Raw genomic sequence first — 26,008 nt, forward strand, 5'->3', positions numbered from 1 at the left:
TCATTCCATGGTTAATTGAGTCTGTGGCAAGGTAGTACATCATAGTGGGGCAAAGATGCTCATCTCATGGAGCCAAGAAGCAAAAAAGAGACAGGGAAAGAAGAGGCCAGGGTCCCAATATCCCCTTCAAGGGTCTATTATACCCAATGACCTAACTTCCTTCCACTAGGCCTACCTCCTTAAGATTCAACCATCTCCCAATAGCATATAGGCGGGCAACTATGCCTTTAGCACATAGGTCTCTGGGAGATAGTCCAGATCCAAACTATAGTACATTACTGTAATTCACATGAATTTTGGCCTTTTTTATTATACTTTTAAAGGATAAAGTATTTTCTAGAATGTGTTTTGAAGGCATAATCATACCCTAATTGCATACCTACTCTTTCTATAGAGAATAGTTAAATATATCCTTTATAAATGAGAAAAATACATCTTAGACATCAAGAATTTTATACGATGGGAAGCAATTTTATTGTTTTCTTGTGATTTCTCTTTTATCCCCAATGTTCCAAATGTCCTCAAAGTACGTGTAGAACCTTTATTGGTAGAAATAAAAATAAAGAATATTATTTTAAAAACTAACCAATCTGTCATTTCAGTACTTCTGATTTACAGACTAGGAGAGGGAGGAGTTTGGTATAAAAGGTTGATGAATTTGATAGTAATTTTAAAATGTCAATTTGTATAAACCTGAAATTATATCATAATTTTTTAATATGGAAGAAAAAGATGCCTCATCTTAGTAATTATTCAGTCATAATAAAATGTGATCAGCAAAGGAAGCATTATATGGAAATTCCTTAAAGTAGATTTTCTACTTCCTTTGTATTTCTCCAGAGTGCCTTGTGTACAAATGTACACACACCGCATACAGCTCATTTCTTCTAAGACATAGAACTAGACCATTTTATTTTGTTTTCAGTATTAAAAACTTGCGTCAAATTTTGGCATGTACACGAGTAAATGTATGCTATAAAAGTGCTCTTTAAAAATTAGTGTTAAGCCATTTTCATTTTAACATTTATTAAAAATCACATTTTATAAACACTAGATAAATTACATATAACAGCTACACATAAATATGCAGAAGCAAAACAAAACAGCAGTATTTTAACACAAGAGAAATAAACTAATATGTGTAAACATGTACAACTTAATAAAATTACTAAGTCTTCATTACTATTTTTTATGAATTCAGAAGGTATTCAGAAACAAATTTAGTACATTGATTACTATCAAAGTTTAGAATTATAAAAACAACTATCATAGCACTACTTATTTGTAAAAATCTTTTCAAACAGTCAGAATCCAAATGACTGTCTTTAAAGATAAATTAAACTTGGCTGAAAGCTCTTATCCAACTGAAGAATAGAAAATTAACTTTGGTTAACAGATAACTAAGTTTAGTGGAAAATCTTAAATCAACATCTCCCTTATGTGTTAGTTATATTCCTGAGTTTTTGCTAAAATATGATAGATAAAAGAACTCAGTTCATAGCTTTGCATAAAATTGTATTTTAGGTTTGAAAAAAGTATCATGATTATTTTAAGTATGAATAGTGCTTAATAATATAATTATAAAAGGAAGGGATATAGTTAATTTAGCTTAAGAGAAAAGTTAATGTCCTCTTGACCACTATTTGCAAAGATCATTGGTAAATTATGATCCAAATTATATTAAACATTTTTGTTTATGCCTTATGAAATTATATTGATTTTGTAGAATAGAAGTTCAATGATTCTATAGAAAGAAATTAAATGATGCAGTGCTAATAGCACGAGGCCAGGCACAGTGTGGATTCTCAATGTTACATACTAATTTAAAGTGAAAAATTTTTTAATGTATTATTTCTGCATGTTAACAAATTCCATATAGTAGTTATAAGTTAACCTGAATATATCCAAAAACATATGAAACATGAAAATACATTTTCAGTTAACAGTCATAAAAGTAATTTTTACAAGTGGCCATTTTTGGTCTTAGTTTTATCAAAATAGAATTAAATTTCAGATTCTTTTTAAAAACAGTGCCACAAAAGCCATTTTCCTATTAGCTGCTATATGAGTTGTGGATGGCAGGTTCAGTATCTTCTCACAAGATCAACCCATCAACACCTTCTGAATTTATTACTTTAGATCAAATCATACTCTTTAAGTTTCTCCTAAAGACTGAACCTGTGCATCTGAGGATTAGGTCCAAGAATGTGAGTAAAAATGTGAATTTCTAAACAAGTATATCTCCCTTACATCCTGGAAAATTACTATGGTCAGATGGATTTGAGAAATAATGCTTTGACACAACCAAAATGATTTTACCATATTGACCATTACTTGGCATGAATGGCAAATCTAATGAAAATCAAATGTATGAAGCTTTTCAATAACCTGCATAGCTTATCATCATCTCTAAGTATTTCTTACCTAAAAGCCACAAGGTTATGTTCTAATTATCTTGATAGCCCAACAAGAGCTGATCAAACAGCAATTACCTTTGTAAAAACTGCTGGTGATTGGGCCTCTATAGTCTTAGTGTTGCATATACTATTTCTTACTAAGAAGTATGAGTCACCTAGCAGTTGTATTAAAAAACTAAACAAAGTGGAATTTATTCAAATAGTCATACTACTTATAAAGTAGTTTTTAAATAGCTATACCAACATTAGTTAGTAGTTATTTGCAAAGCTGGTTATCACATGCCTATTTCTTCTTTTTCCTTTTGAGATGGAGATCTCACTATGATGCCCAGGCTGGACTTGAACTCCTGAGCTCAAGTGATTCTCCTGCTTCCACTTCTGATGTAGCTGGGACTACATGCACACACCATCATACCCAGCTTTCAAATGCCTATTTCTTTAAAAAATTCAGTTTACAAATTATATTACAGTATTATATCAGTTCCATGTACAAAATGTCACTAGTCATATAATACAACTAGGAGGCAAATATTTAACTGGATATGTATACATGAAAAAATGTGCATATGTTCATTCTAATTTATCAACTAGTAACAAATATCTCTAAATTAACAAAAAAGATAAAATAAGCCATGAAATGTATCTCTAACAAATATCATGGAGCACTGAGGAAAGTTGGAAAGTTTAAATTATTAGAGATTTGAAAGAACATTTAATTAGGATTAAAATCACAAATTGATAGCCACTTACAGTTTTTAATGAGAGTATTATTTGCAGAGCAACAAAATCATAAATTCATTGAAGTAGGTTAAATAGTTTTTAAGCTGATTAAAACTACTTAATTTAAATGAACTATTTCTGAACCTCAAGTAAATGATGCTATATTCAACATGTTATTAAAAATAACCTTTAGCAATTACAGCATTAGTAAAAATTACTGCTAATACAGAAAAGCTTATTATCAAACTGTATACACAGAAGTTGGAAAAGGCTTAATACCAAGTCCTTGGTTCCACATTGCATTTCATATTCCCATCTGTATATCAGCAAAGTTGTAGAAGCTGTCTACATCTCCAGATGCTTTTTCCTTGTTTTCTGATACAAACATCTATTTTAAATATAGAAGAAACAAAAATAAATATTGTGACTCTTAAAAGCCACATCACCAACAGAACAAAGGCACAAACTTATTATTTAAAAGGAATTAAAATACATCATTTATAATATTTATTTATTTATTTATTTATATTTATTTATTTATTTTTATTGGTCATTCAAAACATTACAAAGATTGCAGAATCACATCGGTTACACATCCACATTTTTACATAATGCCATAATAGTAACTGTTGTATTCTGCTACCTTTCCTATCCTCTACTATCCCCCCTCCCCTCCCCTCCCCTCTTTTCTCTCTACCCCATCTACTGTAATTCATTTCTCTCCTTATTTCTTTTTCCCATTCCCCTCACAACCTCTTATATGTAATTTTGTATAACAATGAGGGTCTCCTTCCATTTCCATGCAATTTCCGTTTTCTCTCCCTTTCCCTCCTACCTCATGACTCTATTTAATGTTAATCTTTTCCTCCTGCTCTTCCTCCCTGTGACTCTTAAAAGCCACATTACCAACAGAACAAAGGCACAAACTTATTATTTAAAAGGAATTAAAATACATCATTTATAATATTTAAACTGTAGATTTTCTGTAGAATCCATTCAATATCGTTTCAATAGCTGCAATGTAAATTAAGCTCTTATAAAAGCACTTATGATATAATTAAGGCCTTCATTTTCATAATACTTCAGTTTTATTTTATTATACCTGGAATCTTACTGTTTAATGCAAAATATTATGAAAGCTACTGAATAAGAAAGCTTATTTAAAGAAAAAGTACTCTTTGTTTCTTCTATTTTATAATAAGAAATCTCAATAGTCTGAGAAGCAAAATTAAAGATTATGTTTTGAAAGCTGCTAAAGATGTTATTACTAATTTTATCTTCTTTATTTTTCATGGTACTGGGGATTGAACCCAGGGTCTCCTGCATACCAAGGAAACACTCTACCACTGAGATACACCACATTTTTTGGAGACAGGGTCTTACTACATTGCCCAGGCTGGCTTCAGACCCCTGGGCTCCAGCAATCCTGCCTTGGCCTTCCAAGTAGCTGGGATTACAGACATGTGCCACTGCACCCATTATTCATTACCAATTTTAAATGAACTATTTTCTGAACATCAATAAAGCAGTACTCAATAGAACCATTCCTACAATATTTACAAATATTGGCCAGGAAGGAATTAGAGAAGTCCTGGGTGCTATTCTAGCTTTATCATAAGCTAGCTGTATGGTGTTGGAATTTAATACGCTTCTCTCAGCTGTTTCCATACATGTAAAATGAGAAAGCTGGATGAGATGCTCTCTAAATCTTTTAGCTCTAAAGTGACTTAGTCATATAACCATTTTATCTCTCAGTTTCCTTTTATATTCAATCTGGTATTTCCCCTCTCCCTTAGTACTATTGTGATAATAAAATGAGACAGAAGAAAAAAGTGCTTTAGATTTTGCAAATTCAAGATATAGGACAAAATAAAAAAACTTCCTTCCAGATATTTATCAAAAAACAGTCAATTATGCCCAACAACTTGGGAGGCTAAGGCAGCAGGATTGTGAGTTCAAAGCCAGCCTCAGCAAAAATATGGCTGGGGAAGTGGCTAAGTGGTCGAGTGGTACCAAAAAAAAAAAAAAAAGCCAATTACATATTCATTCATTTAATCCTCTTTTATATGTTTGGGTTTTTATTATATTAAGCTTTTCATTAAAGGTTTTATTGAAAAACTTTTAAGCATACAAATGCAAAAGTTTATAGTGACTTTTTACTTTAAAAAAAATTTCATTTTAGTTTTATATAACACCAGGATACACCCTGACATAATCACAGAAGCACAGAACACAACCCACTGCATTTTAGTCCCTAGCACTCCCCCACAACTCCCTACTCCCCTCCCTCTACTCCAGACATCCCTCTTCAATTCATTTATATATATATATATATTTAAATTAGTGTCTGCAACGATACACCCAATGTCAGGCCCCACTGTGCCTCATCTATGCATGCACATATGAAAGTTAAGTCAGATTCATTCCACTGGTTTTCCCGTTTCCTGTCTATTCTTCTTCCTTCTCCTCCTCCTCCTCCTCAATCACCTTCATCTACTCTACTGATCTTTCTTTTATTTTGATGAAATTCCTTAAGTGTAAAATTCTTAGAGCAACCTCAGCAACATACCACATTTAGAAAATGCCCACATGTGATATTTCTAGATAGTCCTCAAGTTCAATTTTTGGTGATAAATTACTGAAGCAAATAAGAATGATCTTGTGTAACAAAATTGTCCATCTAAAGAATATAATTTTAGAAATAAAATGCTTTTCAATATATAATATTTTTTAAAATGCAAGGGACATAAAGAGACATTTGATGACCTTTTACTTTAGAAACTTTTACTATGTACTATTGAAGGTTATTAATAAGCAGATTCTTAATTTCTACCCATTTAAAACAATTAAAAAATTTAGTTTGGCAAGGAAAAAAATCAAAACTAATTCCCAATTATTTACCATAGGTTCTAAGAATTATGATGTGCTGTTGTTTTTAGTTCCAAGGAAACCAAAGATAAAAATACTACTTGATTATAAGGAAAGGAGATGAAAGTATAGATTGAAATATAGTAATGAAGTCTTGTACCTTGGTCCCATTGAATATCTCATTTACAATATATTGACATCCTTCTACAGCACCATCTCCATTAAACTCCAAGGCAATCACAGGACCTATAAGCAAACCCAAGAAGTGTTTTCTTAGTATGAACACAAATATATTCTAAAATTAATCTTTGTATTCTTCCCTGAAGAATCTCCAGCATTTTCCTTGGGGGCGAGAGAAAAGGAAGAGGGAAGTAGACAGATGGGGCTTATCATCTCAGTTTCTTCTTCCTACACTAATCATAAAACAAATTAACATCGTCTCATTTCATGATGAATAGCTGCAGTGCTATTATAGGACTAGTGTCACATTTTTAAAGTGTTGTAAATAGTCTGGCTTTTCTGGGGTTTATTCTTCTATAAAAGCCACAGAATCTACACTGATTTAGCAGTACAAAGAATACTTGATAAAATAGCAAATAAGATCAAAAGCAATCCAAGTCAACATAAGTAGGTCTTGCCAGGCAGCCAGCCTTGCTTCCAACTCTCCTACTTACCAGCCAAGTTTTGGGCCATCAACAATGGAGCTAAGCCAAATAGGAATTGAGGCAAGGCACCAATGCCCATCTGAAAGTATTTTCCTTGAGTGTGTCTCAAAGCTACATTCTAGGAACAAAGTTTTTTTTTAAAAAAAATCCTTTGAGTAGAAGGATGTGTGTCTCCTTTCCCTTACATTAATTTGAACAATTTAAAAACTCTCTGTACCTTAAATTTTGGGGTAGAGATTCATGATTTAATCTTTGGTAAGCTTGGATTGAAATGTAGAATTGGCACTACTGGTGTTAAATTGCTGGCAAGCATAGCCATAAATTACACTAGCAAAACATGCCCTTTAATTCAATTAATACTTATTAAAATTTCACTGCATCCCTAACAGATTTAATTTTTATTTCCTACAGTGATTGGGAAGTCCTGACCTCCAGGGAATTACAAATTTCTTTTTAAAAAGACATAAGCTCATTAAACAAATACAAAACAACATAGAATAATGAAGTACTAAGCATGAAATAACAAGGTGAATCAGTATGAAATAGTAAGTTGAGTGTAGCCATGTGCCACAGGACAAAGCATGAGAATGAGAAAGAAAAGATCACACTACATGGGGCACCAAAATAACTGAAGGCTTCTGATTTAATACAGACAACATACACAGAAAAGGCAGGATATATAGCAGTCAATGATGCACTTAGACACAGAACAAATTAAAGTATGAGTTTTTCAGCATCACAGTGTAGAGATCAAGATAAGTACTGGGTAAAGAAAAGAGGGTAACTGGGGACATTTTTTTTTTGCTCTCAGCAGGCTCTGTGAAGATAACATTAAGCGGGCATCAAATGGAGCAAGAGATAAATGAGGTAAAAGTAGGAACAATTCTAAAGGGAGGCTTAACAGGAAAAGGTTCTTAGTTTAGAGAACCTACTTCAACTCATGGATCTGTTTAGAAAGTTTGATTGTCATGTAAAAAGATAAATGTTGAGGTAAAAAAACTAAGAAAAATGTTTACCTAAGAAGTGTTATGGTTTGGATTTTAAGTATCCCCCCAAAAGCTCATTTGTTGAAGGCTTGGTCCCCAGTGCAATAGTGTTCGGAGGTAGGGCCTTTGGAGGGTGACTGAATCATGATGGCTCTGACTACATGAATCGATTAACCCCACTTATGGATTCATAGCTTAAGGGGTTTGAGGAGTTGGGGCCTTGTTATAAAAGTGAGCTCACTCTCTGTTTCCTGGCCACCATGAGGTGAGCAGCTTTGTTCCACCATGCACTCCCCAGCATGATGTTCTGTCTCACCACAGGCCCAGAAATACTGGAGGCAGATGGCAGTGGACTGAAACCATGAACCAAAGTGAATCTTTCCTTCTTTAAGTACTCAGTTATGGAAAGCTGACTAACACAAGGAGAAAAGATGGGGTCAGGTGGAAAGGACAGGAATAGAAGTGAAACTGCTCTGAATATACCTTTCTAAATATATTTTTGACATTGGATATCATATCAACACCTCAAAAAACAAAATTAAATATGGGGGCTAAAAAAGCAAAAGCAGTTCCAAAAAGTAAAAACAAGCTGAAACAAATGAATCTAACTGCATATTAAGTTAGTGACATGACCACACAGAGAAAATAATTATTCCAACCAACCTTACGAGGCAATATTTTGCCTGTACACCCTCAGTGGAATATGGTCTAAGGATAAAAAGATAGAAGGAAATCTTAAAATTTCAGTAATCTCAATTTTAGTAGTAAAATTTGCTGTTATTCTGAAACTATTACATGCATATTATAGGATAAGTTAAAGCATATTATAAGGAACCAAGATTTTCAGAACAAAAGTATTATAAAATGAAAAAAAATTAAATAAGAAACATATTAGCTGTGAGTTGGTGCTATAGTTTGGATATTAAATGTCCCCCAAAGGCCCATATGTTAGAGGCTTGGTCTTCAGACCATGGTGCTATTTAGAAGTAGTATAAACTCTAAGAGGAAGTGCCTAGTGGGAGGTCTTAGGTCACTGGGGGCTTTCCTTCAAAGGTGATTGTGGGACTCTGGTCTCTTTCTCTTTCTCCCTTTCATTCCAGCCCATGAGGTGAACAGGCTTCCTCTGACACATGCTCCTGCCATGGGATGCTGTGCTCCAATAGGCCTAAAGCAACAGGGCCAATTGGTCATGGGCTGAAACCTCTAAAACTGTGAGCCAAAACCAAACCTTTCCTTTTTAGTACATTGATTATCTCAGGTATTTTGTTACAATAATGGAAAGCTAACTAACATAGTTGGGAATTGTTAAAGCTGGGTGATAGGCATGGGGGTTTGTTATACTATTGTTTTTTTATATTTAAATTTTTTTCACTAAAAATAAAAGATCTGGGGGCTGGGGTGTGGCTCAGTGGTAGAGCACTTGCCTGGCATATGTCAGACACTGGGTTAGATCCTCAGTACCATATAATAATAAATAAAAATAAAACAAAGGTATTGCATACATCTACAACCAAACATTTTTTTTAAAATAAAAAAGATATGACTGGCAAGTTTAGAAAGGTCTTGACAGAGAAGAGCTTCCTATATATTTTTAATAAAACACAGCTAAGTTAACCTTATAAAAGAGAAGCCTATAATCTTAATTTTTTTCATTTAGAAATGTCAATGTGAACTCATGATCTCTTTTGCTTTAAAACAAAAACCTTAGTTCTGGCTGAATCTACTTGTAAATACTGGAAGAAATGACAACCCAGTAATAAGTAGTACCTGTATTTCTAAACATCATTCTCCACTAACAAGAACTAAATAATTTTAAAAAATAGATAATTCCATGTCTAGGAAAAGAAATGGATTAAGATCAACCTGGAACACCCTTTTTTCTGGTACTGGGAATCAAACCCAGGGTCTCATACATACTAGGCAAGCAACTATATCTTCAGTCTGATTTGGAACATCTTGTTGAGCCAAAAAGCAATGAAGCTATCAAAGGTTAATGGAATTATATCAAAAGGACACAGAAACCAGTCTTAAGGGGCTCCCGCTGGCCAAAGATGAGACATGGTAAATAATTCCTGCAGTTTATTAAAACACTGATATATAAAAATTCATGAGTTCATAATTATATTTAGAAAAAGAAACAAAACTCACCGTATACCACTGGAGGCTGCCAGGGTACCAATTCATTACTGTCAAAATTGATGTTTATTTTTCTCTTTATTTATTCTGCTTTTCTAATATGAAGCATATTTCAAGTTAGCTAAACACCTCTGGCATACAAGGAGAAATTCTGTTAATGTCCATTAATAAATGCAGACAGAGGTAGTGATACAATTAGAAACTGGTCATTTTGCAAATCCTATTAAAATAACTGGTTTAGGCAAAAATCACATTGTTTTCAGCATCCTATATGGATGCTAAATTGATAAGGTCATTACCACCTGAATCCACTGATCAATTTTAGCATGACTGAAAGTACAACAATCAAACATAATTTACCTTCTCATTTAAAGCAAAATAGTACTGCCTATGAAGAATTATTGCCAATAAAATAATTAAACCTGAATGTAAATAAGGCTTTGATCTAACTTCTAGTCTATAAGAAAGATAGAAGAACGAATTAGTCCCAAGAATACTAAAAGACAGTTGACCAACTGTTTTCAACAAGACAAAGGCATGAAACAAAAAGAGGAGGAAGAATATCTGTTTTTGGTTAAGAGATAAATACAAAACAACCAATTACAATGAGTGTGTCTATTTTGGATCTGGATCAAATTAACTCTAAAACTACATAAAGAATTCTGTTAGATAATTGGGGTAATTTGCATACAGACTGGATATTAGATGATCTTACAGAATTATTGTTAACTGTTATATGCATTGTGGTTACTTAAGAAAATATCTGTTTTAAATTTTGTTTTCTTTCACATAGACACTGAAATGCTTAGGGATGAAATGTCAGGACAAATCAAAATTTGATTAAAAAGAGATTATAGATTTTAATTTTTGTACTGGGGATTGAACCCAGGGGCATTTAACCACTGAGCAACATTTCAAGCCCTTTTTATTTTTAATTTTGAGACAGGGTCTCACTAAGTTGCTGAGGCTGGCATTGAACTTTTGATCTTTCTGCTTTCTGCTTCAAGCCTCCTGAGCCACTGGTATTATAGACATGTGCCACTGCACCAAGCAGATTATAGATTTTTTAAAGAATGAGAAAAAGGTAAGAAACTAGGGGATGGGACACATGGGGTCATTAAACTCTACTTTTGAGTAGAGGCAGTATATAAGGAAATTTCCAAAAGCACTGAAATAAAAAGCTGTTAATAAAATGTAAGATTCCAGTTTCACAGAGTAGAAAGTGTGAACTAAGGTGGAATAGAGAATACTTTTATTCAGAATTACTACAAGAAAGCACTAGTTTAGGCATTTATTACTGAAATTTCCTGTTTTCTATAAGGAGAACAGAATGTAGAATACAGAAATACAATTTTGGTAGAATTACATAGGCATGCAATTTAGTTAATATTCTTTAACTAGAATATAATGAACTTCTAATAAGCAACATAATAATCTTCTGATGTACTAGTGCACCAGTTTTGATTAACATGTGGATAATCGTAAATTTAAAAAACATTACATTGTGGAAAATACATTTTCACTCCACAATTACAGCTGGAGATCTCAACACTACTGTCTCACCAGTGTTAGGAACAAGGTGGCAGAAAATGATTAAGCATACAGATGATTTAAATAGCACTATCCATCAAGCTCACCTAGTGGTCATTTATAGAACATTCTACCAGCAACAGCAGGTACACATTCTTTTCATATGCACAGGGAATATTCACAAAGATAGACCATATCCCATGACATAAAACAAACTCACTAATTAAAGAAAACAGAAATCATACAAATATGCATTCTTGGACCATAAGAGAAAAACATGGAAATCAATAACAAATAAATCTGGGCAATCCCAAAATGTTTGGATATCATATTTCTAAACAATACATGGATCAACAGAAAAGTCTGAATGGGAACTAAAAATGTTTTTAACTAATTCAAGGGTCAACATACTTTCTCTGTAAAGGGCCAGATAGGAAATAATTTAGGCTTTGTGTGCTATACAGTGTCTGTCACGAATCAATAACTAATCAACTCTGCTGTTGTATCACAAAACATAACAGATAAAAGAATGAGCATGGCTGTGCTCCAATAAAACTTCATTTACTACAGCAAACAGTGGGCCATATTTTGCCAAACTCTGAATTTAATGAAAATGAAAATATATATATTGAAATTTTCAAGATATAACCATAGTACTTAAAGAAAAAATTTTAACATTAAATATATACACAGATGATCCTCATTGGCAAATCCCTTTATTGTGAATTTGCCTACTTGCTAAAATTATTTGTCAAATCAATACTTGCAGAAAATCAATACTTGCAGTGTTTTCATGTTTTTTCTTGGACTTGCAGAGCTGCAAAAACCTTGACTTCCCTGATGTGAATGTTCCCATCCGAAGCCGAACAAGCAGATGCTCTCCGCCTTCTTGGTTCAGCTCTCATACTCTAAACAAGTGTTCAGTTTTGCCGTCTGGGTAGTGCCATATTTTTCATATTTTTATGTTTTCCATGATTTCACTATTTAAAATGGTTCCCAAACATGGTGAAGTCCTTCCCAGTGTTCCTACGCTGAGGAAGGCTTTTCTGAACCTCATGAGAAAATATGCATTAGATAAGCTTCTAAGTTAAAAATACTGTTAGATATGATTTCTTTAAAAAAATTTAAAAAAACCTTTATGTGGTGCTGATGATGGAACCCAGTGCCTCACACGTGCTAAGCAAGCACTCTACCACTAAGCCACAACCCCAGCCCTATGATTTCAATGTTAATGAATCAACAGTATAGTGCATCTAAAATCAGTAACCTATGCTCAAACCTAAAGAAACAAGAGAAAGAGCAAATAAAATCTAAAGCTAGTGAAAAGAAGGAGATAAATATCAGAGTAGAAATCAATGAAATTGAAAAGAAAATCAATAAGGAAAAATCAGACAAAAAGCTATTTTTTTGAAATTATCAATAAACTTTATATGAAAATATGATCATCAGGGAAATGCAAATCAAAACCATAATGAGATTTCAACTCTTACATGTCAGAATGCTATTATCAAAAAAGAGAAGTGCAGTGGCACATGCCTATAATTCCAGTGATTTGGGAGGCAGCCTCTCAGAACTTAGTGAGGTCCTAAGAAACTTAGTGAGAACCCATCTCAAAATAAAAAGTGAAAAGGGTTGGGGATGTAGCTCAGTGATAAAGCACCCCTGGGCTTAATCCCCAGTACCAAAGGGGATATGGAGCAAAGAGAACCCTTGTGCACTGTTGATGGGACTGTAAATTTCTATAGTCATATTGGAAACCAGTTACTCAAAATATTAAAAATATAATTATCATATGATCCAGTAATCCCATATATACAAAGTATAGAGTCAAGAGAAATAAAATCATTATCTGGGAGACATATTTGCCCCCTATGTTCATTGCAGCATTACTAATAATAGCAAAGACTTGGGATCAACCTAAGTATCTGCTGACAGATGAATAGAGAAAGAAAATGTGGCATACATATACAAAAGAATATTATTCAGCAATAAAAAGAAGGAAATCCTACCATTTGAACCTGGAGGGCATTATGCTCAATGAAATAAATCAGAAAAAAGCAAGACAAATACTGAGTGATGGGGAGGGGTCTCAAATTAGCAACAGCAGAAATGAAAGAAAGACGTCACTACTGATCACACAGGCAATAAGGAAATACTATAAACAACTCTATGCCCATGGATTCAATAACTTAGATGAAGTCCAACAATTCCCTGAAGACACAAACTATAAAATTCACTCAAGAAGAAAAAAATAGCCCAGAGTCCTATATATAATAAACTAATTAAATTTATAGTTAAAAGTCTTCTAAAGAAGAAATCTCCAGGCCCGATAATCTCACTGGTGAATTCTACTATACATTTAAGGAAGAAATTATACTAATTTTCTGCAGTCACTTCAAGATCATAAAAGAGGAGGTTACATTTTATGAGGCTAGCATTATCCTAATGCAAAAACCAGATAAAGACATTATAGAAAAGGAAAACTACAGACCAACATCCTTCATGAACAGATATGCAAATACCCCCACAAAATATTAGCAGGCTAGGGTACTGTCCAGTGGTATAGTGTGTGCTTAGCATGCGCAAGATGCTGGGTTCAATTCCCAGTACCAAAAAATAAAACCAAAAAATACACATATATTATCAAACTGAATCTAGAAATATATTAAAAGGGATAATATGTCATCATGAAGGAGGTTCATCTCAGGAATACAAAGCTGGTTCAACATTCAGTTAAGTCATTTACCAGATTAAATGAATACTAAAAATATGATCACATTGATAAATGCAGAAAAAGCATTCAACAAAATTTATTATCCATGAATAATAAAAACACAGCAAAGTAGGAATAGACAGAAACTCCCATAACATAACAGGTATGTGTGAAAAAACTACAAATGGCATCATTCTTAATGGTGAGACTGAACATTTGTACCCGAGAGAAGGAAAAGATGTCCTCTCTCACTACTCTATATACATCATAGTGAAATCCTAGCCAGTATAATAATGCAGGAGAAAGGAATGAAAAGCATACATATAGAAAAATAAGAGCTGGATGCAGTGGTATATGCCTACAATCCCAGCAACTCAGAAGGATGAGGCACAAGGATCCCAAGATCAAGGGCTTCCTCAGCAACTTAGAAGACCCTGTCTCAAAAAAAAAAAAAAAAAAAAAGGACTAGGGATGTAGCTCAGTGGTAAAGTACCCCTGGGTTAAATTTCCAGTACAAAGAAAAAGAAAAAGAAGAAATAGAATTGTTTCTATTAACAAATGGCATAAATACCTAGAAAATGTACCATGGTTATGTAAGATATTAAAACTAGGAAAACTCCTTAAAAGGTAGATGGGAGCTATTTGAATTATCTTAACAAATTTCCCATGAACCTAAAATTATTCCAAGATAAAAAGGTGATTAAAAGAACAGGAGAATCCATGACACACCTGTTACAAAACTGATAAAAGGCTATGCCTTTTAGTGGTACAGCACTTGCCTAGCTTAGTGGTAAAGCACTTGCCTATCATACATGAGGCCCTGGTTTCAATCCCCAACACCAAAAAGGAAAAAAAAAAAGAAAGAAAAGAAAAGAAAGAGAAAACTGACAATACAAAATGCTGGTAAGGATGCATAAGAACAGGAAATCTCATTAATAGCTGGCAAGAATGCAAAATAGTACAGCCACTTAGGAAAAGAGTGTTGTAATTTCATTCATATATATGTATATATATTCTCACTATATTGCCCCGGCTGGCCTCAAATTCTAGGTCAAGCATCAGCCTCTCAAGTTACTGGGACTATAGGTATGCGTCATCACACCCAGAAGTTTGGCAGTTTCTTATGAAGTTAAACAAATACTTACCCTACCACTTGACAATCCCACTGCTTTGTGTTTACTCAAGCAATTTGAAAGGTTAGGTATACTCTGAAACCTATACATACAATTCATAGCAGCTTTTATTCATAATTTGCAAAAACTGGAAACACAGCGTTCCAACAAGTAAGGGGAAAAACAAATTGTGCTATATCCGTACAAGGAATACTATTCAGCAATAAAAAGAAACAAGTTATTGAGTCCCTCAGCAAGATGGCTGAATCATAAGTGTACTTTAATAAATGAAAGAAGCCAAACCCAAAAGGCTACAGAGTATATGGTTCCATTTATGGAACATTCTGGAAAAGGCAAAATTACAGAGATAGAAAACAAATCAGTTGTTGGGAGCTGTGGTTGACTGACTATAAAGGGGCCACATGAGGGAAATTTGTAGGCTGTAACTGCCTTCTATGTTATGCGGTGGTGAATGCTATACATCTATCAAAACCATGCAGACTGAACTGTGTTTTGAGTGGTTACTTTAAGACCATTGCACTCTAGTTGGTAAATAAATTTCTCACAAGGTTATGGGTTAGTAACTCTAAAACTACATTTTATGTATGCTAGGGACAAACAAATGCATGACTAAATTATAGATAATGGGAGCCAAATAATTCACTTTGAGTAAGATTCAAGAAGAGAGGCTAAGATGAACCCTGTGGTGCTGGAATAGGGTCAAAGATATTTGAATGTATATACAGATAGATAAAAGAATGAATTATAGATATCATGTATATATGGGTTAATAATCAAACATGTATTTTCTACTTCTGTGCATTGAAAAGGCCTAGAACCAGTGGTATCCCAGGAGTAATGGGTACATCTAACACCCAGATCTTGGTTTCCAACCATTCTAAAATACAAGTCATCAGGGTTCCTTAGAGAAATGGGTGACATTATTTCTAGGACAAAGAAAATGCAGGATGAGCTTGGAATATCTTCTAGAGCCAGAAGGTAAAGAAGCATTAAAAAATCAAAAGGATAGGAATATGTCAAAGGGACAGAGAACTCAATCCAGAAAAGCTCCCTATGGTTAAAACTGGAACAACTTGATAATATTGGATTATAACCAAACAATAAAATACATAGCCATGAGTCAACACTGATAGAAATAAACTGTTGAATAAATGAACGAGGGAGAAAGAACAAATCTCTTACAGAAGAATTACAAATAATGTATATGGATACTGCTTCCTCCAGAAGGAGGAGCTTAATTCTCTCCTTGTATTTAGGCTAGTCTTAGTGATTCACTTCCAAAGACTAGAGTATGGAAGAGAAACAGAAACTTTTCAGAGGAGAAACCTGGCAGATACCAACTCATATTGATATCCTGTGCCTCATGATGTTATATGTAAACAAGGGCACTTCGCCTCCTCTCCAAAACCCATAACTCTGGTTTAAGTAGACAAAACATCAAACCCAAGTTGAGGGACATTCCTCAAAATAATTGACCAGAACTGCTCAAAAAAGTCAAGGTTATAAAAAAGGACAGACTGAGGAACTATCAGAGATTGGAGGAGATTAACGAGGCACAGCAAGTAAAAACAGTGTGGGATCCTGAACTGAATTCTGAAACTGAAAAATGACATAAGTAGAAAAATTGGTGAAATCTGAATAAATTCTATAGTTGAAGTTAAACAGCATTTTACTGATGTAAATTTCTTAGTTTTGACGAATATAACATGGCTATGTTAACATTAGACAGAGCCAGGTAAAGGTTATACAGAAACTCTCTGTGCTAGCTTTATAATTTACCTATAATCCTAAAATCATTTCATTATAAAAGTTCATTTTAAAAAGACAAAAAAAACCCACAAATAAAAATGCCCAGTAGCTTTTCATGTCATTGAGACTAGAATGCAAAATCTCTACGGTGCCTAGAAGTTCTTACATCATTTAATTCCTCTGCTACTTCTCAGACCTCATCTACTATGTTTGTTGAATGAATGACTCTAAAACAAAGGAACCCAAATCTAATTAGTTTTCAGAACCATCTGGGAACTTAAACATTCAGATTCTAAAGGTATGTCTCAGAGATTTTTGAATCATTCTTTTTGAGGTGGAAGTTGGACATTTATATCTTTAAAAGCACCCTAGATAGTTCTGAGGATTTTTTGGGTTTGGAAAGTTCTCAAAATGAAGAATAATGAATTATCTTATTTGGGCCAAAAAGCTTTATTTAAAAAGCTAGGCATGTGGCACACATCTGTATTCCCAGCAACGCAGGAGGCTGAGGCAAGAGGATGCCAAGCTCAAGACCAGCCTCCACAACTTAGTGAGACCCTGTCTCAAAATACATAGGGCTAGGGATGTGTCGCAGTGGTTAAGCATCCCTTGATTCAATCCCTGGCACCAAAAAACAAAACAAAAACAATAATTCATTAAATAAAAATAAATAATGGTGACTACTTTAAATGAAGAGGAAAATATAGAGACTCTGAGGTACAAACTAAGATAAAAGTGAATTTTTTTAAAAGTTCACTCTTAGAACAGTAGTTCTCAACTGGGAGCAATTTTGCCCCCTAGAGGACATTTGGTAATGTCTGGAAACACTTTGGATGCCACAACTGGAACTACTAATATCCAGTGGTTTGAGGCCAGAAATGTTCCTGAACATCTTATAATGTACAGGATAGCCACCCATAACAGAAGTAGGAGACCTAAAATGTCAACAATGCCAAGATCGAGAACTCTATCTCAGAATGACTAATATAAGGACCCATTGCATTCCACTCTGTTGGAATATCTATGCTGACAGCATGCTCACTCTTCCAATTAGGCAGCTTAAAAATTTTCCCCAACTTGTAATTTTTTAAAATTTCATGCATTATACAAGAGTTTAAAGAAGAACATAAATATCCATTTGCCTTCCCCCTACACCCACCAAAAATCAAAGTTTGGCCACATTTGCTCTATTACTTGCTATATATCACGTGCACACAAATGCTTTGTTTTGTTTTACTGACATCATGATACAGCCTGCATCTGCTATATAACCACAATTACCATCATTTAAGGAAAAGTGACATACCTACAGAAATTAATAATAATCCATACCATCTTCAAATTTCCTCAGTTGTCCTCAAAATGCCTTTTATAGCATTATAGCCCACCCACCCCAATCCAAGATCCAATCAAGGTTCACTCATCGCATTCAGTTGTTATGTTTAGAATCTTTAATCTAGAAGAGTTCCTCCATATTTTTGTTTTCCATGACACTGTCTAAAGAAACAACCAGTTGTCTTGCAGAATGTCTTGTTTTGGATTTGTCTAATTTGTTTCTTCATGGTATCATTTAACTTATTTCCTTTCCTTCCCATAAACTAGAAGTTAAGTCTTTTCTTAACTTCTTAAGTCTTTTGGCAAAAACACTTCCCAGGTGATGTGGCATATTTTTCATTGCATTACATCAGGGAAAACACAATGTGAAACTGTTCATCATTGATGTTACTTTTGATCATTACTTTAACAAGGTGATCATCAAATCTTTGCTGTAAGATTTCCCCCTTTAAATCAGAATGTACAAATATCCTATTTCTTAGCAACTCCCCTCCCATAATTTTAGCATCCACTGATAATCTTTGTGTGAAATAATTATTACATTGAGGTTGAAAAATGGTGATTTCCAAAGTATACATCATTTCTTCTACATCCATTAGCTCACAATATTCTGTAAATAGATGACTGTTCCTTTATTCCCTCTCCTTTTTTATCACCATGGATGCATGGATTTCTTTTATTGTTAAGTTAGTATCTTCACTTTTTTGGCACTGGGATTGAACCCAGGGCCTCACACTGCTAGGTAAGCACTCAACTGCTCTACCACTAACCTACATCTCCAACCCGCTATTCTTTTAGATGGCCAAATTGTCACCAAAATTGATCACTGAAAACTCCTCCTTCAAGTTGGCTTTTGTGACCTTGTGACATGACCACATCAGTTTTTAAGTACTTCCTATGGGCAACTATGGTTTTAAAGATCTGTCCATGTTTATTTCCTGAAATTTCTATAACATCTGCTCATTCACTTTAGTTCTACTTTTTGCAGCAACAGGACATTTTACCACTTCCTTGTGGAACATTCTGTTTTTTAAATGCAGATATTATTATTTGGATTAGAGCATTTCTATGATACTACTTCACTAACATCACAAAAATACATAAATCATTAATTTAGACCTACCCATATGTTCACTTTATTCCTAACCCTCACACTTGAGGATGTCCACTTATTATGTCATTTCATTTCTGGAAGCTGTTAAGAGTTTAAAGGTTCATATTTAAGGTTCCATTTGAAGGTTCCCGTGTCAAAATGTTTGCATCATTGGGGCTAGGTCATAATTTTATATACATATGCACACGTGTATATAAACATGGTTATCACCAATTTACTCTAAGATTTATAAGTATATATATATATATATAATATATATATTTACAAATATATGAAATGCTGAGTTAATTTTTTATAGTTGTAGATGGACAGAATGCCTTTATTTTATTTGTTTTTTATTTTTATATGGTGCTGAGGATAGAACGCAGTGCCTCATGCATGCTGGGCAAGTACTCTGCCACTGAACTACATACAGCCCCAGCCCCTGAGTTAATATGTAATAGCTGAATAACACCCAGCATTACTTATGAAATTTATTTTAACAGTCCTCCAACATTTTCACACAGATTTTTGTAGTTTGTTATAATTTATTTAAACATAAAGAACATATACATGTACATGTACTCTGTCTTTAAGGTACACCAATAAGCACTGCATATCACTATTGATATTTGCTCATGCCAGTCAAGAAAATCCTGATGTACTTTGAGCAGACAATGTCCCTGTTCTGAGCAGATAAATAATACTCTGTCCTGTAGAATCAGTATAACTCCAAATACAGATAGACAGACATCAACCCTTCCAGAGGGCATATAAACTCCAATTTTTTTAGACATATCCAGTATCTAAAATTATTGATAGCATTAACTTTCTACATGGGAAGTTAATTATATTAAGCACATTAAATACTATAACACTTTATTATATTTCTTATTTCTTTTTCAGTATGATCAAAGTACATCTTTGACAAACTAAAAGTAACAAAATACATAATAACATGTGACTCTTAAGTATTAAGAACATAGAACAGGGAAAAAACTAATGCCCAATTTCTAGTCACTTATGTAGGGCTTCTTGAATGATATGAAAATTTGACATTTCTGAACAGTACCAGGAAAAAACATAGAACAAATGAGAAAAAGAAGGCAATGTAAGAGAAATGTTAAGAGTAAATCAAATCTGAGGTCAAGAAAATAACCACAAAAGTACACTAATCATCTGGAAGGTACCTTTGTTCAGAAGAGGAAGGAAGTCAGGTGCTTTTTCCCGAAAAACCCTTTGAGCATCCTCAGGTTTCATGGACACTTCCTTTGTCTGGACTAGGAAAAAGTGTTTACCAACCATCTGTGGAAAATAAAATTTCATTTAGATTTTAAATTGAACTTCTGAGATTACAACAATGTTTTCCTATTATAGAATTTTTCTGTATAAAATGCAACAGTTATGACTCTAATTCAGTGTATTTGCTGTAACAAGTTCTCACATACACAAGATTCCTTATTCCAGATGGGTGGTCTGGTTAAGAATTGAAACTGTAATGCCTACTGCTGATTAAGAGTCAAATAAATATGAATTGTCCCTCAATTTAAAACATAATTAACTTTTAAATTGAATCTAATAAATAGAAGCTTTACTTTGGTGATACAGCAAATGTCCAATGAGAAGAGACCTATTAAGTAAATTATGTACATTTATTTACGTGATGAAATACCATAGTTCATTTCATTTATCATAGTTCATTAAATATAACAAAGAGGGCTGGTAATATAGCTCAGTGGCAGAGCAGTTGCCTAGCATATGCAAAGCCCTGGATTCAGTCCCTAGTACCCCCCCTCCCACACACAAAACAAAGATATTTTAATATGATGGGGGAAATCTTGTATAATAATGTCAATCTTAAAAAGCATAATCCAAATTTATACAGTATAGCTCAATAATGATAGGTCACATTTCTATGTACCAAAGAGTTTTATGCACTTTACATATATAACATTAATTCTCTAATAAGATTGGTACCATTACTAGTATCATTGTACAAATGATAACTAAGGCACAGAGTGGTTAAGAAATGTGCCAAATTAAGTAACACAGCTGTGATTTGACCCACTTCATGTAACTACAGGTTAAATAATTCTAAAACTTATTCCTAAAAAGACTATTCAAGGTATAGTACAGTTATGGATGATTTTTAAACTTATTTTTAATTCATTTTTATTTCTATGGTTCACTACAATGAGTACATATTAATTTTAAAAATAATTGTGAAAGTAAGTTTAAAAAAGGCAAGGTCATTACAACCACTAGACAAGCTTACTGGGTTTTTAATAATAAAAAATAGTACATATGCTCAGCATAAAATTTGAAAATAAATAACAGAAACAAAAAAATATAAATCAAGGTGCTACTACTCAACGATGCACTTGCCATATAGGTATACAGATTTCTTACCCTCCTAGTTTTCTTTTTCTCCCATTCCCCCATTACAATATTAATACATGTTCTTTGTAAAATCCAGAGAACTACAAAAAAAGGGAAAACCCTGCTCTTAACCAACTTGCTAAGAATAACCACAACTGTCAATATTTTAATATGTATAACTTTCCACACTTATTTTTTTAAATCAAGTTGCTTACATAATATTTCACAAAATTTTACATACTTGATTGTGAGCATTTTTCAGCTACTCTACTATAAAATCAATGTTAATGTCTGATAGTATTTCATCCTATAACTACATTATTCCATACCATTCCACCAAACTGGATCAAACTTGAATCCTATCTCAGATTAATGCTATCTCAGAAAAAAAGAAACATACACTTAATAATTGCAGGAAATTGCATGTACATCACTACCAGATGATGACTATAAAGCCACTTAAAACATCAGAAACAATTCAACCAGTTTTTAATTTTCTAGACTGCTCATCACCTATCATTTTTACAGTCATATGTACACTGACAAAATTATGATTAATTCAAAATATCATTTTTCTAAACCAAATAATGAGCTATGAAACTGTATATATTTTAATATTTCACTGAAGGTACTTGAAGAGACCCCTTTTCATGAAAATTCTTCTACTGTTCAGGACTTGAAAATAGTGGTAATAGGGTTGGGGTTGTGGCTCAGTGGTAGAGCGCTCACCTAGCATGCACAAAGCACCTGGTTTGATCCTCAGCACCACATAAAAAATGTAAAATAAAGATATTAAAAAATAGTGGTAACTAACCAACTTCAATTATGAAATTCTTTCTAATAATTTAAACTACTCTTACTCAAATTCATCCTGTACATATCTGTGATGTATATAAGAGCAAGTAAGAAATCTTTTAGTTGAGAAAACCAAGACTCAGTAACTTATTTTGACTCCTTATGGAATGTGCTTTCTGCTTAAACCAGGCTTCCCAGAATTTCTACCTTCTCAACTTTTATACAGAAAAAAATCCCACCCATTGTGATGTTTAATTTATAAAAGAAATGTGAAATAAAATTTTGTGATATTCCTGGGTTTTAACAAAACTAGAGTTTGCAATCACATTTCTAGTCTATGTTATCCTAATATATGTGTGTTATGAGAAAAACTTAAGTTTTTTTTTTTCATGCCAGAATTTGTGTTCTATATATATTTCCCAAGGAACTCAAACTTCATTTTTAAAAATATGTAATCTCTCTTAATATATAGGTCATTTGTCTTTCAGCATGTTTTTCTATTCTTTTCACATGTACTTGGCATTTTATTTTTCTTTCTTATTTTTCTCTTTTATTCCTTACTTTAAGAATTAGGTAACTCTAGCCAAACAATCCCTAGGTTGGAGGACCCTTGAGTCCATGGACTTTGGGTCATATTTCTATTCCATCAGGCATTTATCAACTTTCCTTTACCACTGAGGCAGCATAATAGCATCATGTTTAAGGATTGAGACTATAGCCTAAAAAAGTTACTTACCCTCTTTATGGTTGATTTTTTTCTTGTCAGTCAAATGGGGAATAATAGCAGCTATTTCATAGGGTTGTTTTGAACACCGAGTTGATTTATTAAAATCTCTTATAACAGTGGCTGGCATATAGTAAACACTATGTAAGCATTAGCTCTTATTATGATTATCACAGTGGAATTTTTAATTTGTATTCCAGGAAAAATATCTGCATCACTCTCTTCCTAGTCATATTCCTTTGGAGGGTACACAACACTGTCATTTCATAATCAGATACCCAAGATCAAACAGTTAAGAACATCTGATGACTCACAGAGACTGTTTGATGGCTTTTTTCTTTAAGCATGTTAAATATTCTTTATCTACATTCCTGATTTCCTACCCAAAAGATGTTAATCCTAAATAATTACTGTTTTGAAAACTGTATGTAGATTGTTAAAAAAATAACTATATAGTACAATGAAAACATTTACTTCTCAGATGTTAGATTAACATGTGACTAGATAGAAAAATGTGCTTCTGGCTTTTAAACTATCTTTTCAGATTCATAGAATGCTTTTATCAGATTGGCATCAGCACAAAAGAAAATATCAAAGTTTTTATTTTATTTATTTATTTATTTATTTTAAATGGAAGGAGACTTTTTTTAAAAATATTTATTTTTCAGTTCTCGCCAGACACAACATCTTTGTTTTGCATGTGGTGCTGAGGATCGAACCTGGGCCGCGCGGATGCCAGGCAATCGCGCTACCGCTTGAGCCACATCCCCAGCCCATATCAAAGTTTTTAAATCACAATTTGACTTCTATTGTTTTGAAAACTATGCCTCAGATATACTTTATGGATTTCAAGCATGGGTTTTCTACATTGTAGATGTACAGCTAAAAAGAGGCAGTCATTTTTACTTTTTTCCCTAAAATTAATCCCTTTGCTATGTTCTTTTTTAATTCCTTTAAAGAGACTCCATGAATTTTCCTTTCATTTCTGTTTTTGGAATTTGATTACTGAATTCAAACAGAGTCCTCCTAAAGGACTTCTGATTAATGGATATTCAATATATCCTATTGCCACTCCCTAACAGAATACCCAATGATGGAACTGCTGCTTCTGTAGCCCCTGACTTCTACATCCTAATTATTTTTCAGGTGAAAGCTCATGAGATTTTCAAGCTTCTCTACTCAGGAGCTCACCAAGAGCTGCTGTTCATATTCCTAAAAACTTTGTCATCCCAGACTCATCTTGTCTTCCATACCTACCTTCCTTCTAGGGCAATAAGGCAATAGAATCTAAGGAGCATGATGTGAAAGTTGCTCTCAAAGGGTCCAAATGTTTTATTCCTAAAAGTCTTTTCCATTCCCTAACCAATTAAAACTCCAAATAAATTTTCAAACTAAATTATAAAAGTCCATATTTTATTATTTACTACTTTTATGAACTTTTGTGGAAGTCATTCATTCTAAAAAGTGGAAATTCTTTTTTTTCCTTTTTTTGTGGTGCTGGGGATCAAATACAGGGCCTTGTGCATGTGAGGCAAGCATTCTACCAACTGAGCTATATCCTCAGCCCCAAGAATGGAAATTCTTTGAGGACAGATAATTTTGCCTGTGTATCTCCTTTTTCAGCATATACTACATTTCATTATATCTAAGTTGCCATCAATTATAAGATGCATTTAAGACATGCAAAAATGTGGAAAACAAATATGCATCATATAATCAATGAAATATGGCAACAGACTAACTTTTGTACATAATCAGCACTTAATAAATGTTTACAAAATTAAATTACATTTTTAAGAATTTTTTTCTCTAGAAACGTATTTTGAAGACCAAGTAACCTGCTTACAGACAAGTCTTGCAGAGGTGGGACAGAGGACTGTAACTTGGGGGTTGCCAGTATTTCTAATAGCCAATTTGAAAAGAATGGAAGTTCTCCAGAGTGGTGTGTTTCTGCCCAGGTGTATGTCTATTTTTCTTTTCTCTCCTTACCTCATCAATTAGTTTCCTGGCATTTGCGATAGTATAATCACCAGCAAATAATACCACTAAGCATGATTCATCACTGCTCTTCTGTCTCTGACCCCGGGATATTGGAACGATACTTTTGTTGGCTTCTGTAGAAACACGAACAGCTTTGAGCTCTTCAGTAGTAGGTACAGGAACATAGTCCTGAACCGCAGCATCTTCTGGAAGAAGGCTCCAGTTGAGCTCTCCTGATACAGGTGTAAAGTCATGAATGTTACTCCATGTATTATTGAAAATACTTAGCCCTGCATCTTTGAACTGGAAAGCTAATTCAGGGTAGTACCACTGAAAACAGCCAAACTTGATATTGGTAGAAGACTCAATAATGGGTTGAGTGGCACAGCACAAAAAGACTTCCAGCTTTCTACAATCCCGCACGCGAAATTGTTGGCAGGCTAATGTGCACTTGCAATCTCTACAATTCCGGAAAAACACACTGCCTTTCACAGGTCCCAAAAAAATTATGCAGTTAGTACAGTCATCGATGGTAACTGTAGCAGAATGATCAAAAATGTAGATGTTACAGTTCTCACAGTCTTGAATAAGAAACTGCTGTCCAGCCACTTTCCCAGGTAAGCGACCTACTGTTTCATCTTTCAGTCCACTGAACATGTAGTCTTTTGGATCAACCTGCAGGGATAAAACACAGACTTGAAATATTATTAATATTACTCAACAAAAATCAATTAAATGTCTATGGGGTGCCAGGCACAGCTCTCAGTGCTAAAATATAAGTTCTT

The 26,008-nt window shown here is 33.6% G+C and overlaps 1 protein-coding gene across 3 annotated transcripts in view; it reads right to left on the bottom strand.

The window, feature by feature from the left end:
• Window positions 1–485: 485 nt before the first annotated feature.
• The window catches only part of Rp2 (RP2 activator of ARL3 GTPase), a 45,325-nt gene continuing 19,802 nt past the window's right edge, over window positions 486–26,008 (bottom strand). Inside the window, exons 2-6 of one of the 3 annotated variants that reach the window (XM_026413747.1) lie at window positions 25,233–25,898; window positions 20,536–20,650; window positions 6,166–6,251; window positions 3,417–3,525; window positions 486–539 (exon numbers count right to left, since the gene is read on the bottom strand). In XM_026413747.1, coding sequence (XP_026269532.1) covers window positions 3,442–3,525; window positions 6,166–6,251; window positions 20,536–20,650; window positions 25,233–25,898 — 951 coding nt within the window. In that variant the 3' untranslated portion in view covers window positions 486–539; window positions 3,417–3,441. Of the gene's footprint in view, window positions 540–1,208; window positions 3,526–6,165; window positions 6,252–20,535; window positions 20,651–25,232; window positions 25,899–26,008 lie in introns of those variants that run through there. The other 2 variants (XM_026413746.2, XM_026413748.2) reach the window with 2 other exon arrangements.

This window comes from Urocitellus parryii, chromosome X (genome assembly GCF_045843805.1).
Source record: "Urocitellus parryii isolate mUroPar1 chromosome X, mUroPar1.hap1, whole genome shotgun sequence".
Taxonomy (NCBI): domain Eukaryota; kingdom Metazoa; phylum Chordata; class Mammalia; order Rodentia; family Sciuridae; genus Urocitellus; species Urocitellus parryii.